At 30.4% G+C, this 18,719-nt stretch overlaps 1 protein-coding gene across 1 annotated transcript; it reads right to left on the reverse strand.

Moving 5' to 3' along the window:
- Window positions 1-8,055: 8,055 nt before the first annotated feature.
- Window positions 8,056-13,332, reverse strand: LOC125823418 (pentatricopeptide repeat-containing protein At1g80270, mitochondrial-like). Its single transcript, XM_049502802.1, has 3 exons — window positions 13,198-13,332; window positions 11,886-12,477; window positions 8,056-9,519 (listed from the first exon to the last, which is right to left on the reverse strand). The coding sequence occupies exons 1-3, from the start codon at window positions 13,230-13,232 to the stop codon at window positions 8,272-8,274; spliced, it is 1,875 nt and encodes a 624-aa protein (XP_049358759.1). The 5' UTR covers window positions 13,233-13,332; the 3' UTR covers window positions 8,056-8,271.
- Window positions 13,333-18,719: the final 5,387 nt, after the last annotated feature.

The following is an 18,719-nucleotide window of genomic DNA, read 5'->3' on the forward strand; positions in this document are numbered from 1 at the left end:
TCTTATCCCGACATCCATCCTTGTTTTAGAGGCTTCATAGACATTTAGTAGTTCAGTTGTATTTACATTATTACTTCATATGTTAAGACTTGAGTTGCCATTTTGGCCAAGTTGAATGTTTGACCTTTAAACGTTCTAAGTTATTTTATTAAACAGTTGAGTAGAAGAGCATTTGATCATTGTAATAATGCTTAGAGTCTTCCGTTGAGTAAGTAAGTTAGGCCAAGGGTTCACTTGGGTCCATCAATGGTTCTCGAGGGCGTGACACTATATTATAAAACAATATAGGCACAAGAGATGTATGCAGTCAATACTCGAAATGTACTGAATATAGGAAAGATGCATGAGTATAACATGATAGCATCATAAGTCTGAAAACATGATAATGCATTGCCCAAGTAAACATAACATAAATTTAATCATATGATTCATAAAACCTAGTACAATGTCATGAATTCTTCTTTAAGTCATAATCATAATATAAGTCACTACTAGTCTAACTCGGTGCTAAGTAAACTCTCAACGTAAAATATGCACAATCATAATCATATTCATAATCATTGAATGGTAAGAATCTAGCAATACCAACTCATTCATAGAATCTCACTCCTTTAAAAAATATGATTTAATTACATATTCATACGAGACACTTTAATCGAAAGCATCTTAATCATGATAGTTTTCTCATAGTAAGAAGTACTTCGATATGAAGTATCTTAAATCATGTCATTCATTCATAATGGAGGTACTTCAATCGGAAGCTCATATTTTCATAAAAACTAATTAATACTTTATTCAAAAGCATTCTTGATTCGTAAAATATTTCATGCCATAATGTATGCATAACAACATAGCTTGAATTCATATCATAAAATACTTGCATAGCTTGAGTTCGTAAAAATATCGTTGAAAACATTAAAATATGATCAACTCGTGCATCATAAAGTCAATCATGATGAATAAACTTGAAATCAATTGAACCCATGGACGAATCATGGAAACCCTAGAATTAGGTAAGAATCATAAAGTAGATTTTGAGGGTTTTTTTGGACTCAATGGGTAAAGAGGAACCTTTGATGAATTTTGCACATACCTTGATCAAATCTCTAATTGAAATCTTCAATGGAGGCTTGAAATCCTTGAAGCCCTAGCTTGTTTGAAGAGAAAGACTTGAGAGAGAATTGGAGTTTTGAGAGAATGAGAGTGAATGGGGAAAAGTTGAGCCTAAGAATCAGTTATAGGTCTTAAAAATAGGCTTAAAACAGCGTAGTATAGGAATTAAATGAGTAGAAAAAGACCCAATTAACCCTAAGAAAATAACGGTCAGATCAACTCTACGACTCCTTGTACGATCCGTACACTGGATCACGGACGGTGTTGTCCGTTCGTACTCTCAGTTTTTGAAAATCCAACTTTCTAATTTCAAATCACGAACCCTGATCCACGAGTCGTCGTTCATTATACAACTCGTAGAGCCTCCTTGTAGACTCTAGAACCTGGAAATCTACCTGAGTTCAAAGCTCAAACCACGAGTTGTCTTGTACGGACCTTATTCATTTGTACGGTCCGTTAGGTTCGGTCGTACAACAAAAATGCTGGAAATTGAACTTTCAGAAGATCAAAACCACGAGTCAGAATCACGATACATAAACCTAACCAAGAGTCATCTTGTTCACTTGTGCATTGAGGTTAGAGACTTACTAAATTTCCAATTTCCAAGGCTCCCATCTACGACTATCATCCACAAGTCGTAGACCCTTACACGGCCCGTACATGGCCTCGTAAAACTTTGGACCAACAACTTTCTACATTTTTTTCAACTTCCAACGACTTTTACACTTCTGAGGTGTTACAATATCAAAAAAATTTAAGGTGCCACATTAATAAATAACATATCTTCATGTTATTTTTATAAATAAGTATTTGTGATTACATGGTATTACAAACTTTCAGATACATATAATTTTGTTTAAAAATCACTTATTATTAATATAATCCTTTATAAAAGCTATATAAATCGATTAAAAAAATCCTTTCATGTGCTAGTGACAACATATTCACATTGAGCATGAGCTCATTCTTCTTTTCTTTATACAAAATTTATAATAATAGATATTTTTTTTTATGAAATATAAACTTATAAATTAAAAATTATATTTCTTAAAAAATAAAATCACAACTTGAAATTTCAAATTCTATTTTTTTTTAGAGAATTTGAGATGTGAAATTGAAGTTAAAATTGTACAGATTTAAAAAATCAATTGCTAATTTCAAATTAAAATTTAAAATTCTGTGGAGATTTCATAAACAAGTGTGGATTTCTAATATTTCATTCGTTTAAAAAGAATGACTTAGTTTGACTTGACACATAATTTAAGAAAATAAAGAAAAAATTTCAATTTTGTGGTCCTAAATTAAAGTTATGTCAAATGTATGAAAATATTCTTTAATTTTGTGGTCTTACCACGTTGAAAATTGAAATTAAAATGTTGTAAAAAAATGATTCTTTTTTAACAAACTAAAAAGGAAAATATGTCATTCTTTTTTTAAATAGAAAGGAGTATCTCTTTTGCTTCCTTAGGGCCTGTTTGGAAAGTCATCATGACAATTGGATTTGGTGTAATTAAGTGTAATTACATTGTCTGGCTTGTTTGGTTGACCATATAATTACTTGGTCAGCATGTAATGTGTAATTGACATGGAGTAGTTACACTCTCCAATTCTCAGAGAGGAATTGTGAATTGCTAGTAATTACATGATGTAATTACAAACCGATTACTTTTTCTTTTTCTCTTTTTATTTATATCTTTTTATTAATTTATTTAATTTCTATTATTTTAGTTTTTTATTTTATTTTTATTATTCTAAAATTTTCTAAAAATATATTTTAAATTTTATATTGTTTATATTTCATTTTCTTCTTAGTCTCAACATTTACTTCTTGTGATTCCATGCAATTTTTTGTGTTATCTATTTATTTTTTTTATTTTTTTTCATTAGCATAATTTTGTTAGTATTCTAATTTTTAAATTGAAGTAGAATTCATTGTTGAATAAGGCTATAGATTTTACTTTTTTCTTTTCTCTTAAATCTTATTTAGGAAATACACGTAATATTGAATTTGACATAAGAGTATTATGTTAATTTTTTTTATTTTGAATTTAGAACTTATGTTATATTTTTAATTTCATTTTTTTAGTAGTACTGACTTGATATTTCACATTGCAAGTCATTTATTTTTTAGTTAGACTTGATAGATTATTTTTTTGTCAAATATTTTCATAATTTATGACATTATATTTATAATATTAATCTTATTGTCAAACATGTATTTTATGATGTTCATAAAAAATTGGTACTTTTAATTTTTATTATTAATTTAATTAAATCTACTAATTTGAAAAATATAAATCAATTATTTATTATTATATTAGTTAAGAGCAAATATTTGTTGATTAATATATTTTCAAAATATAATATATATCTTAAATATTTAATCCAATGTCATTTAAAAGTCTCTCATTTGTCTAATATAAAATTTTAATTTTAGATAATTAACTTTAATTCTTACAATTTAATTGTAATGACCCTCCAGGTCATGTCTGTTTTGATGCCTTATGTTCCTCGTTTAGAGCATTCCTATAGTGATCCCAAGTCATTTAGGACTTGTTGGGACTGACACTTAGATCACCTAGTCGTTTGTTTGGTTTTATGCAAATTTTTGTGTTGCAGAGCTTTTGAACCTTGAACGGTTGATTTCGATCAAAAGTTCAGGAAGACAACCTCAGAATCCAATTCTGACAGTCTCATCAGCTCTGGAAGGTTTAGTCAGGTTAGTAGCATGGTCAAAACGATTCCTGAGGCTTTCAGTGCGAGTTTGTGCGATAAGATGTTTTAACTTATAATTTTTTGTTTAAGTTTGACCTTGGTCAATATTCTTAGTAAACGTGTCCAGATGAGAATTCCATCAGCGCTGCTGGCTTTGGATTATCAAGTTTGGTCTAGAATGATCCTTTCGTACGGATCTTGAGGCTCTCGGGCTAATTCTAAGACCCCTTGCAGATTTTTACTTAAAAAAAGAAGTTTTGGTGCGAGACCCACTTTTTATCGGTATGACCTCGATTGGAAATTTTAACTACTATGTTGAGTCCAAAATGTCGAATTTGGTAGGATAACATATCTCATTTACGTGCACGGTATTTTGAACGAATTTTGAACAATCCGTTGGAGATTTTGAGTTTGCCATGCAGGCAACATTTTGCCTTCGCGTTCGCGGGTCATCTCTGCCGCGTTCATGGGAGGCTGGCTGCCTGACCTTCACGTTCGGGGGACCATGTTGCATTCGCGAAGGGTTAGGCCCCTTGCCCTTCATGTCTGCAGGTCCCCTGATCGTGTTCGTGAAGGGTTAATTGTTGACCCTCCGTTCGTAGTTCCTCTAGGTCACGTTCACGAAGGTCAATTTTGCTTTATCTTTTTTAAATAAAGGCAGACTCTGATCTGCTCTTATGTTCTAAGTTAGAATTGTGGTTTCTCCTCCATTAGAGCTCCGATTGAGGTGATTCGAATCTTTTAGGTTTGTGGAGGTTGTGGCTTCGTGTGTGAGTGATAGAAAGTTGTTGAGGACCGTTCGTTTGAAGTAATTTCACGTAGTTGTGGGTTGATGTGTCTTCTTTGTTGATTCTTTAATGGTAAAATATTGCATGTTGTTGATTCAAGTTGTTCCAAGCCCAAATTATGTTTCACTTTTAACACATGTTCAGGATACTAAATTGGGCCTTCTGATAGAGTCATTTTCAAAAAATTTGGAGCGGGTCTCATGATCCTCGTTTAGACACCAAAATCACATAAAACCAAAATGGAGACGGATCATAAAAAAATGGCTAGAACATAAAATTTCTTATAATATATAAATATGAATTACAAATATTCACATGTGAGATAAAAGTAGCGTAAATATACAAATCAAATATATACAATTACATTCACATAAAGAAAAATCTTTAAAAATTATACAAATGCTAAATGATAGACATCTAATGTACATCTATTATTGATGCATAAAAATACAAAAGAAGTAATTGTATATAATTGTTGAAAAATATACAATAAAGTCTAAAAAGAAAAAAAACGCTTCAATGAACATTAATATGCTAAATTCATAGAATCATATACAACATAATGCGGAATGTATTGATAGAAATACAAATCACAAAAATATACAAATACCTCAAAATCTTCAATATTGTCTTGAATCATTACAATGCTTGGATCTGTACTCTTCATTGAATCTAATTTCTTTAGTAACTCTAGATTTAGCAAGAGATCCTACATTATCTTCCAATTCTTGAGTTAGATACAAAGAAAAAGATGGCATCATCAGATTTTTGGGCATGTACTTGTATATCCCGAGTAATTCTTTTTTATGAAGTTTGTTCAGCTACGATTCTTATATATCTATTGATTTAACTAAAAAATTAAAGATGATTGATGAACATTTTGAATGAATGAACAAAAATATAAAAAAATATAAACGAAAAAAAACCATTGAAAATCGCCAAGAAGTTATCTAAAATTGGCGAAGCACGATTAGGAGGGAGAAATGATACCTTTGAAATTTGAATATTTGTTATAGTTGCGTGAATTTAGGAGAAAAATAGGTGAAGTGTAAGATAAGAGAGAATGAGTAATATGTATAAAAGGAAAGAGAGGCAAGAGAGAGGGGAGTTATAGTTCGATACAAATTGAGGGAATGAAGCCCGAGCATTCACAGCCAAGAGGATGAAAAACTAGTTGTGAATCGTAATTAGTTGTGATTATAGCTATGTTAAGTAATTCACTAGTAGATGTTTGCTTAGTTATGTAATTTTTCCTTTAAATTTTAATTTTTGGTGGGTTGGATGAGCAAATTAAAAGAGTTTGACTGGGTTAGTAGATTTAGTTGAATTTTTTTCATCGTAAGGCATCACATAGAAAAATAGAGATGAAAAATGAGAATTTAACACAACAAAGATAATTATGATTTGTAGAGTACAAATACAAATATGACTTTAAAGTCGGATGAAAATTAAAAATAAATAAATATATATATTAAAAAGTATAATGAAGAACAAACATAATTTATTTTTAAAAGTACAAAAAAAAATACCCTGACCCTTTCCCGTTTTGTTTTTTTGCTTCCTCTCTTTTGTTTATCATTTCTTTTTAATATTCAAATCAAGTGGATGGTATAGAAATACACTCTTTGTCTCTATTTACTTGTTCATTTTTAATTTGACACATTTATTAAGGAAATAATAATTGATATAGTGAGTTTATCATTTTACTCTATTAATTGATAGAATTCCAAAATCAATTTATTCATTAAAAAGGTTCTAGCATTTTCACAAACATTAACTCTCTAAATAAATTGAGGATATAATAGGTAAAAAAATATTGTTATTTCTTGATTTGTCAAAAATGACAAGTAAAAAGAGTAGAGGGAGAATATATCTACTGACTACTACCATGACAAATTTTTATTGTTTTAAGACTAAGAAGTGTTTGAATTGACTTAAAAGTTGGTCAAGTCTACTTTTAAATCATTTTTTTATTTCTAGAACTGTTTGGCAAATATAAAAATAACTTAAAATAAGTAAAAAATTATTTAAAATAAGTTAGGAAGTGTTTGACAGAGTTAAAAATAATTTAAAATAAGTTCAAAATGACTTAAAATAAATTAAAAATCAAAAGTAGAACTCCCCTACTTTTTATTTTTTGACTTAAAAATCATTTATTACTTTTTTTAAGTCAATCCAAACAAGCAAGAAGATACATAATTAATAATGAAGTTTAAATTCCTAATCGGTACTTGAAGCATACCGCTCAAACAACAAAATGTAATAATTTACACGATAATATTCAACGGTATAACGAAAGAAGAAGTAAATGAAATTCCCCTCTTTTAATAATAGGACTTCGAAAAATAAAATAAACAATAAAGGTTGTGTAAAATGGAATCCAAGCTTAACTACTCTTTTAATTTGGTTTAAGATTAAGAGAATGTTCTACATTATTGTTAAAAGTTGCTTATTTTAAAGTAATTTTTTTTTAAAAAAAAGTTTTTCAAAAAAGTGCTTTTGAAAAGAATTTTTTTTTGAATTTGATTAATTCATTTAAAAGTGTTTTTGATAAGTAGATTGTGTTTGACTAATCTTTTTTAAAATGTGATTTTGAGAGTCAAATTATGAAAATGACAAGTATCAATGTAGTTTTAATATTAAGATTATTTCATAGAGAAAAATATTTTAAATATTTATCATTAATTTTTTTTTGTTAAATTAAAATGTACATATTCAAATTTTCATCAATATTATACTTAGATAAATAAAAAATTAAATTAAATATTGCTATAATACTAGCATGATAGTTTAAATATAATAACAAATATCAAGTTAAATAAATTTAAAATCATTCCACGATCAAATCACTACATACGAAAAGTTCACCACAAAAATAAATAAATATAATGGATATATTAGTAAATATGATATATGACGAGGATATTTTGGTCTTGAAAAAAAAAAAAAAATTTATTTCGTAGAAAATTTTTAGTATCTTTCCAACAACAGAAAAATTGTACTTTTAAGAAACATAAATTTTTAGCCTCTTTCCAACAACAAAACAAACTACTGCTTCTCTTAACAAACAATTTTTTTTAGCTTCTTTCCATCAACAAAAATAACTGATACTACTGCCATTTAAAAACAATTTTACTGATTAGCCAAACACCTTAATTTTTCAAAAAAAAATATTTTTTTCTCAAAGCAAGCAATTTTGGTCTCTTAACAACAATGTCAAACATGCTCAAGGGATCTCATTAGCTTAAGCACTCCAATATTATCATTAAAGATTATCAATTTCATCCTAAATCCTAATTATTTGGCCAGGGAGGTTATTTCACATTGCAGCTTATGGAAATCAAAGAGTTGAGTGCTCTTTATCTCCAATCAGTTAAATGTTTGGGACCTTTTTTTACACTTAAATTTCAATTTAGGCTTCAAATCAAAGCTTGAGACCTTAAACAATGTCAATAAATTCCTCCAACAGAATTATTTGCTAATAAAGTCGAAAAACAAAAAGGAAGGTTTAAGCAAACATAAAAACCTAAGTTAAAGAAAAGGAAGCTAACATCTCAAAGAAAAGTAGTGTTCATCCTACAACTGACTTGAGTGCTGTATAAGTAGAGGAATGCAAGATCCTCAATCACAAGAAAAGTAGGGTATATCACATCAATCAATCCAACAAATCAGACACAGCATTCTTCTTGAATGCATCCACCTGAGCCAACATGTTTGCCAATCCTTTATTCGGGAATATATTATCCGCCTTCATTCTATCAGCAATACCATAACAAGGAGCTTTGGCATTTATATACGCCCGAATAAGGTGTTGATACTGGGTAGCTCGGGAAACATATCCAGCTTGTCTCATTCTGTGAAACATTTTCTCAGTATTATGAATATCACCTTTCTTTGCATATTGGTCCATAATCATCAAATAAGAATTAATCATTGGCCTCAACCGATTCTGCTCTCCTGCTTTATGTAATATTGAATCCGCTTTTTCCACTTCTCCAGCTTCAATATAAAGTCTGACTAAGGCATCCCAAGTCACTGGTCCAATTCGGCAACCACTGTCAGCCATACGCTTCACAAGGTCCTTTCCTTTCGACAACATCTTATGATTTGCATAAATGTTCAATAAAACAGAATAATGCTTTGATGACAGTGTTGGCCATTTTGCTGCCATCTTATCAAAGATTGCCTCCGCCTCCTCAATATTATGCAGTTTTCCCCAAGCATCTACAGCAGCCACACATTCTTCAAGACGAGGATTAGACTCACAAACTTGCCAAATTCTAGCAACTTCGTCGGCCCTTCCAAGAGCTGCATAATGAGGAAGCAAACTACGACATGCCCAGCGAGTTGCTTTTGTATCTCCTCCTTCCATCTCTTTTAGTACATTCTCAGCCTTCTCATTCAGACCACCCGAGATATAATGCTTCACCAAGATGCTCTTTGTGGTGACATCAGGTTCTAGTCCTTCAGCCTTCATGGTCTCAACAATTTGCTCCATTCCAGATATGTCGTTGAATTGCCCCTTGACATCTATCAATAGTCTGTATGTAAAATGGGTTGGCTTCACATTTTCCTTCTCCATTAGCAAGAGAACATCGGCGATCTTCTTTTTATCAGTCTTCTTATATAGAAGGAGCAACTGATTGTAAGTAAAGCATGTTAATGGGAATTCAAGGTCCTTCATTTTGTTAAAAACCTGCTCAGATTTCTTCAAATCACCTTCAGCGACACAATTGGCCAATAAAGTGCGATAAATAATTTCATTTCTGAAAGACTCTGGTATCGTCCCAATATAATCTTCTGCCTTCTTCAGACCACGGACTTTGGCAATTAAATCAACACGAGAAGCATAGTCTCTGTCAATAAAGGTGAGCTGATTTTTTGACTCCAACCACTCAGAGAGCTGTCAAAAGCCAGAAATTACTATAATTGAATGACAGCAAGATGATGACAATAGAAATCGACAAACTATCAGGTTAGAAGCTGTTTTTTTATCCTCAATGTGAAACTCATAGAACTAGTGTTTATCACTATCTCCCTAAAGCCGTGTTCTACTGCAGACATAAGTTGACATGACAACTAGAAAGCAGCTTAATATTTTCACTCTATTTTAATATACAACTTAAATAGACAAAGAGGGCAAAAGGAAAAAACAAACCAATGCAAAAGTACCAGTAGACCAGGAAAGATGCAGCAGAAGCAGGAGATTACTATGAATTTCGTATGCAGTAATCAAAATGAAGTGAGAATATACAGGCATTTGAAAAATATTTGGTTGAAGTGGAAAAAAATAAGTATTTGAAGTTGAAGTTGAAGTTGAAATTAGTAATTGGAGATACTAACAACATACCAAGTGTAATCTCACAAGCAGGGTCTAGTCTAGGGAGGGTAGAGTGTGCCCATACCTTGCCCCTACCTTGGGAGGTAGAGAGGTTATCTCTCATATACCCTCGGCTCAAGGAAAAGCATTTCAGAGGAGATCAAAAAATAAACAACGGAATTGAAGAAATCATGGCAAAATACTATAATAAACATGGCAAAACATCCTGAAAAAAGGCCAGTAATGATAACTAGTGCGATAATCAAAGTACAAGAGATGGTAGATAGTAACAGAAATCAAAGGACAAGAAACTACAAGAGAAATACAATGACTACTAGTATCCTTGTGAGACAATGTTCTACTATCTACTAACCTTCTACCTTAATCCGTGTCCTCCACAACCTCCTATCTCAGGTCATGTCCTCGGTAAGGTGTAACTGTGTCATATCATGTCTAATAACCTACTACTACTACTACTACTAGTATTTGGAGGTATTCTTTCCAAATTCCTCAGCACCGCTATTTTTGCAAGTTTTTCAAGAATTTCACAAAACAAAGAAGGCATACAAAATTAGGGAATTATTTCGAGATGTAATGGGAAAACAGTCTTAAATTAGTTAAACCTCCCTCCTTCATCCAAAAAAAAAAGAAGTTAAAACCCAAACTTTGAACCATCCATGTACTACTCGTATCAAGTAACTCTAAGGAGAAAAATTCTCAGAGAGAAATATGAATTCGAAATGATTTTACAGGCAATAGTCAATTAGTAATATCAAAGAACACAAACATCAACTTCTGGAGTAAGTTTTCTGCTTAAAATTTGTACTTAACTGCTACCTCCTTTTGATACCTCAAAAAAGAGGAACATCAATAAAAGATGTACCACTATTGATGGTCCTTTACGTATGCGTAGAAGAAACACATGATATATGCAGCGCAGCTGCAGTTTCAAGTTCACTCCCCCTAAAAAGGATTAAAGTGAATTGAGATTGGACGAGATTCTAGTCTGTAATGCAGAGACTTCAAATGTCCAATTTCAATCTTCCACTATAATGACATGATAAATGAAAATGTAGTACACATAGAATTAAAATGAGATGGCTGAAATGGAAAGGTGTTATAGGAGCACTATGCAGTATGAAAACACCTAACAAGTGAAAGAAAAAAAAATTGGATCTAACAATGAAAGCCAAATTTTTGGAGAATACAATTAGCATAGGTCTAGCTCTAATACTATGCAAGAAAAAACAACCATATAACCTAACTCAACTAAAAACCCTAGCTCATGAGGTGAGGATTGTTCAAGTCCTTAGAAGAAGACAACAATTTTTTCCCTCCACCAATGTGATACACTCTAACAAAGATACATTCCTTACTAGCATGGAATGAATGAACCAAGATAAGGACTGACTATTACAAGGATTCATACAAATTGACAAACAGTTCACAGATTGATTGATATGCTAGTTTCTGTTTTTGACCATGATTAGAGCCAAGTCAGTTCTCATAATAGGTTTCGACTTTGAATAATGAGACCATAAATCTTAAACATCCATCATGAGGGAATGAGATTACAGAAAGAAAAAAGAACTCCATCTTTGCCAAGAGTAAGTAGATAAGTTTTTATCAAAATGTATTAACTGATGTTTTTTCTTTATAGTTGCTCAAACTAAAGAGAGAAAGTACTGGTGGTAAATCCAAAATTATTTAAAGAGATACTTCTTGATGTTCAAGCTTCATTATTTCTAAAATGGCTAATGATTGCACAGTTTTCAATGTTATAAAAGAAAACCTATTAATGCATCATGACCCCGCTAGTAATGTAAGCACACAATGATCATTTTTTATGACAAGCAGACAGTTAGCACTTTAAGATCCTGATGGTAAAACCTATAAATGCATCAAAATTTAAATAAGATATCAGATCTAATATAAAAGAGATAGATTACCTGCAGTGCCTTCCCGTACATGCGCCTTTTACGAAAATTAAGCATCGCTGCTGCTACTTCTACCCGCGTGACGTTATTTCCTTCAACCCATTTATCCATGATTTTACTAACAGGTAAAGCTGGTGCTGCCATGATAGCATTGAATAATGCTGAAGAAACTCCGTTCTTTGGAGACTTCCGTTTGCTAATTTCAGCCTCTGTATCAGACAATAATTCCTGAGGTGCTTCCACATCTTCACCATCAAGATCCTCTTCGGAAAGCTCATGCTCAGAGACTGACTCGTCTACTTTGTTGACTTCTTGTATTGCTTCAGTTGCAGTAGAAGATTCAAGCTCTGAAAATCCATCGTCTGAACTACTATCTTCCTCTCCGCTGCTCTTTGTGCCAGCTTGTGACGAGAAACTTCGGTTTTCCCTGAATACTCTTAGAAAACCATGAGACGTTATTTGGAATCCTCTATATGTAAGAGGTCTGTGTGATATTACATTGGAATCCCCTTTAAGCCCATCATTGTGTCCTTTCAGGCATTGACTTGAAATATCTGAAGTGGCATAACATATTCGAGAGCCTCCGGTCATAAATACTTGTTTCCTGGAGCAGATAACCAATTTCATTAATAAAGTGTCCATTATCTAAGCTAGAAAAGACTCTCTCTCTCTCTCTGGAATCGGAAGACATAGCAGTGTTAAGAGAACAAAGAAGATGAATAAATATTCTAAGTAACACTCCAACACTCCCTACACGATATCACTTTCTTTAACCGACATGTCTACATTGTTGTAAATTCTTGATACTCAAAAATATCACCAAAATGTTACCCTTATAATCTATGTTTTACTTGGTATGATCATCATATGTCACTTACATTATATCCAAAACAAGCACTTACAAATGCTCCAGAAAAAGATTTCTCAAGGTAAAATACGAAAAATGAAAGCTACCAACTTGCTTGTGGTTTAGGCTTTGTTGTTGTTTTTGTTGAAAACTGAAAGTTGCACTCCTCTGTATCAAACATAAGCTATATAGTAGTCTATACAAGTGCAGAACATCCATTCTTCTTTCTTATGTAGATTATGAAATTAATAAAACTGAAATAAACAAACCTTTTCTAGACACCAAACACTTCCTACCCAAATTATACTATCGGAAAACACAAAAACCATACTTGATTCACCAAAAACAACTGAATATCAAAATTTACAGCAAAATTAGATGTGTTTGGTATGCAGGAAATATTGTTGGTTCTCCATTTCCTTCAACACTACACATCTAATAAAAAGGAAGAAAATTTCTGAGTAGAGATAGGATTACTTGAAGGAAGAAGATGCTCGACGAACTGCCCACATGGTTCCTTCGTCAAAGTGTAAATGTGACTCTGGAAAACTGAAGAATCTCTTAAACCCTAAAAACCCTCTCTTTTTGAGTTCGCCTTCTAGATATTCTCTTTGACCCGGTTTGCAAACCCTTTTAAGAATTGTACTATGGGGTCGTTCGGTAGGGAGTATTAGGAAAAATAATTCAAGTATTATGTGTGATATTATTTAGCATTATATTTAATAGGAATTTTAGGTCTATGTATAACTAATACCTTTCATTTGGTGGTATACATGAGATCTAATACCATGAGACTAATCTAAGACAAAAATACCCCCTCAAATCTTTTTAATCATTTTGTTTATTTTCTTGATTTTATGTTTTATATTTATACTAATAAATTTATTTAAATAAATTAGCTTACAAATCTTATTATTTAGACATAGTTTTTTGTTGCTAAAATATGAGTTATTTAATCTATTTATTATTAATATAGAATATTATAATCCGACTAATATGCCAATGTTGATGTATGAATTTAAGAACAATTCATAAGTCAAATATTGCCTCTTAACAAAAATACATTGAAACATTACACAAGTAATCTAAAACAAGAGCATATATATATATTGCCTAAACATAGATTATTATCTTCATTTGCACAACTTGAACTTGGTGACCAAGTAGCATCCACAGAAATCACGAATTAACCGTCAATTAAAATAAGTATATAAGATGGAAATCCACTCATGAAAGAGACCAGAAATACAAGTTAAGCAATGCATTAAAATTGAGTTTTCACTTACTTTCAAATGAATTTTTCTTTCGGATAACAATTTTATATATTAGTTAAGAAACTATTACACTCAAAAAAATAAAAATAAAAATTGTTCAAATTAGACCAAACAATTTAATTTTATATGATGATGATCGTTTCACCCCATAAGAATCTAATCAATTTTCAAAATAATTTTTTTAAAAAAACATCTTGAGTATAAAAATAGTCTAATTTATTTTGCTATTTTTATTTTTTATTTTTTATTTTTTATTTTTTATTTTATGATAAAGAGTGGTTTTTTTAAAATTTATTGATACAAAACAAAGTTCAATAAATTTTCTCTATAAATTATTATAGTTGTGTGACCTTTTGAGATATTAACTCCAATTTATTAAGATGACAATTATTTACCCTCAAATAATTTAAGTGAGAAAATAGTGAACATGAAAATAAATTTTTTATTCTCCTAGCTTGTTAAAATGCTATAAAAAAATAATATTGTATGTCAATTATCTATCTTGACCCAATTACATGAAATATAAAATCTCATAATAACTCAAGGGTATAATTGGAAAGAATTTTTTTTGTAGGGTTATAAACCACACAGAAAACTAGGTGAGAAGCAATGAACCAAACACTTTATAAAAATAATCTCTGCATTACTAATATATGCATTACTAAATCATGCACTACTAATCTCTACATTATTGATCTTTGTACCAAACAAACCCTAAATACATAATTTGATTTACGTGACGCTTTCAAATTTTGAGATTTAAACAATTTTATTTTTAAAATTTTTGAATTGTTTATTGTTGTGACTTATAATATTCTTAATATAATTTATTAATAAATTTAATTTCAAAAATATTTGAAGATTTCATAAGCAAATTTTGGATCAAACTTAAACTATTTGACTCTTAAAAAATGAAAAGTGTCACGTATATTGGACCAAAGAATATATTTATCTGATCAAGTAATTAGTCTCCCCATTTATTTTGAACTTGACATATCCAGTAAGAAAATAAAAATTGATATGACTATTTTAAAATACTATCTCTATTAATTGATATTTGATATCAAATCTTGAAAATAATCTGTAGAGTAAGTAATTAATGTTAAGCATAAGACATAGAAAAAATATTTATTCTTTTACATATATTAAAGTGAAATTAAAAGCAAAAATATATTTTTGAAATAATGAACAAGTAAAAGTGAATAGAGGGAGTATTTAGTTGGCATAAATCTTTCGAGTGTAATTACACTTTATTTATTGATGAAAAGGTGAAAGTTAATGGTAAAATTTGTTGATAATTCTCCAAAATAATTGAATTTTCAAAATTTAAGAATGTATAGTTATTTTTCCAGAACCTTTTGTTTAAAAAAAAAAGGGTTTTCAATTATCCTTTTAAATTTTAAATAATGACTATTTCTATTTTAAAAAGAGTTTGGGGAATATAAAAAAGATATCATTAAAAAGTATCCTTAAATTAATATCTTTAAATATTTTCTTAAGAATGTCACACCTCCCAATAACTCATTTATATTGGACTAAAGCGAATATAACTTTTCTTATTTTACTCTATCTTTTTTTTTAAAAATCTCAAATCTATTTTAATAGTTAATATTTTTTTGAGTGAAGTGTCACACATATAAACTTTTAAAGTTGTCCGCATAATTCACTTAGACACCTTAACTAGGGCTAGTATCTATTGAACACGTTTATCTATTCAAAACTTGTTCCTATTATACATTTCCCGATAATAAGTAAAAATAAAATAAAGTGTGTATAATATACTTGTTGTGATGTTGCAAAATGACTAATTAAAAGATAACAGGTGTTGGATCCAACAATTAATAAAGAAAAAGAATCTTATGTTAAAAAGAATGAAAATTATTTCAAATAAATTTTCCATCTATTTTTTATATAAAAATAAAATAAATGAGAAGCCCAACCCTACCCCAACTCCCTTTCTTCTTCATCTTCTTCCTGACAAAATTTTCTTTCTCAAATAACAAAATTCATCTTCTTTGCTAATTGCTTACATAATTATTTTTTATTCCTAATACGTGGAAGAGAGATATATTCAAAGAGACTGATACAAGAGTGATGCAGAAAGAGAGTCTGTCAATCGTCTTGCAATCGATAGCAAAGAGAAATTTAGAGGACCTAAATTAGTTTTATCGAATCAATCTGATATTATTTTTGATAATTTTAGTGGGTTTACATTTTAATTTGAATGGTAATATTTATTCGAAGGTGGTCGAGATGGACGTCGATCGGCTAACTTTTTTCACTCCGATGTTCTTTCTTCTTTTTTTTTCCTTCAAATTCAATTAGCTGATTCAATTTTTATTTTTTAATAAATATTGAAAAGAAATATAATAGAAAAAGAAAAGCAAAAACAAAAAAAAAATGGAGTGCAATGGTTTTCGTGGAGAAGATGACTTAAAGGGGGTGGGGTGGAGTGGGGTGGGGTGGATACTCTTTTTTTTTTTTTTTGGTTTTAGGAACTAGTATTACTTTTTAAAATATTTTTTTTTTAAAATTAAATTATTTAAATGCCAAGTGGCAGTCAAAGAAGAAAAAGTATTACTCCCTCCGTCCCAATTTATGTAACTTACTTTCTGTTTTAGTCAGTCCAAAAAAGAATGACACATTTATATATTAAGTAACAATTTAACTATAAAATATCTATTTTACCCTTAATGAAATGATTTACAGCCACACAAATTTCTATCAGTCATTTTAGACCACAAGTTTTAAAAGTCTTCATTTCTTTCTTAAACTCCGTGTCGAGTCAAACTACCTCACATAAAATGGGACGAAGGGAGTAAGTTTTTTTGGAAAAAATAAAAATAAAAAGTTATTTAAGATTTTTTCACGCGTTTAGCGTAAGTGAAAAACACTTCTTTTGCCACATCAACATTTTATGTTTTGTAGGTATACTTTTTGAACAATTCAGGTGTTCAATAGGTAATAGTCATAGTTGAGGTGTCTAACTAAAATATGCGGACAACTTTAAGGGGTTGTAGATCACTTAAGCATATAAACTATATCTTTTTTGAGTTTCATACCTAAAGTGTCACTCATTAGTTTGAGAAACACATATTTATCTTTTATTACACTTTCTATCTGTACTACACTCTCTAATTTATTTATAATAAATTATCATATCACACTTCACAATGACAAAATATTACCCCTTGACAAAAATTAAATAAATCATTAGTATTATTTAAAAATTAAATATTAAAATATCACTATCCTAAAAAAGGGAATTGATTTTTTTTAAAATAAAATTTTAACCATCTTTCTTACCCCACTCAACCCCCTCCTCCCACCGTACCCTCCAACCCCCCCCCCTCCCCCCATTTTTTGTCTTCAATTTTTAAATTTTCTTTTATAAAAGTTTAAAAAAAGTTCTTACATCCCCCCCTCCCTCCATTATTTTTTTTCGATATTTTTTTTTATAAATATTCTACCCCACCCCACTATTCCTTTGCTTCCAATTTTTTTTCTCGTTTTGTATTAGGTATATACATATGTTTTTAGGAAAATATTTTCTACTTACCGCAAGATTTTTAAAAAAATAATTTTTTTGTTTATGTTATAGTTGGTTCTCAAGTAGAAAAAACACATTTCTAAAACTATATGTATAAATCTAACCCAAAATAAAAAATGTAAAAAGAAAATTGAGAGCGAAGGGTTAAGGATTTGTTCTTTTAAAAAATAAAAATAATATCGAAACAAATTTTTGGAAAGCAGTGAGTGGTTTTGGTGGGGGTGGGGGTGGGGTGGGGGAGTTGAAGTAAGATTTTTAAAAAGTTTTTATAAAAGAATTTTATTGGGGGGAGGATTATCGGGGGTACGGGTGGAGAAGGTGCTAGAGTGGGATAGTGTTCGGTGATAAATATATGTTTAATTAGTATCTGATGTAATAATGTGCCTCATCATTATAGTAGTTTAAGATCATAGTACTCATGCATAGGTCCTCGACGGTCGAAATTTGACAAAAAGTTGAACAATTAACATGTGGGGGTAAAGTCTACAAGACTTCGCTATGACCAAGGGTTTGTTCACTATAGTGATCTTCTTTATAAAGAAGACCTATGCTATAACGAAGGTGGATATTTTTTGTTTCGTGTTTTAAGTCATTTTTCTCCCCGTATATGTCATAATTATACCATAGAACTCCAAGGGTGACTTTTCAAGGCTTGGAGTTTTCTCTTTTGAGGCAAGTGATTCAAATCTATCTTTCCCTTCTATAATCCATTTTCTTCATAGAATTAAAGGGTGAGTTCTTCATGTAACTTTGTGGAGATCCTCTATTATTTATTATTGATCTTGAATGCTATGAGAGGGTATTTATGCATGGTTTTCATCCTTTTTCGTTAAATTTGATCTTCAAGCATGAAATTGCCAACATAAGCTTTAATCGAAGTATTGAGGAATCTAGAAACCGGGTTCTTGAGCATATGAATTGCTCAAGAGAGATTAATGGGATTGAAACTCGATGTAAGGTTTTTTTGATTTGAAAACCTCTTTGATTTTATAAAACAACCCATTAATAATTCGTTAAACTTTCTAAAAAGGTAAAATTATGTGGACTTGAATATCCAAGACCTTCGTTTGAAAAAATAGGGTATTAAAGAGACCTTATACTTTGTTTGGCTTAGACTTCAAGCATTCTGAGGCTTTGAGAAAAGGCAAGGCTCCAACAATTTAGCTTGTTCAGTT

The sequence above is a fragment of the Solanum verrucosum genome, unplaced genomic scaffold, assembly GCF_900185275.1.
Source record: "Solanum verrucosum unplaced genomic scaffold, falcon-dt-bn FXZP01000012.1, whole genome shotgun sequence".
Classification (NCBI taxonomy): Eukaryota; Viridiplantae; Streptophyta; class Magnoliopsida; order Solanales; family Solanaceae; genus Solanum; species Solanum verrucosum.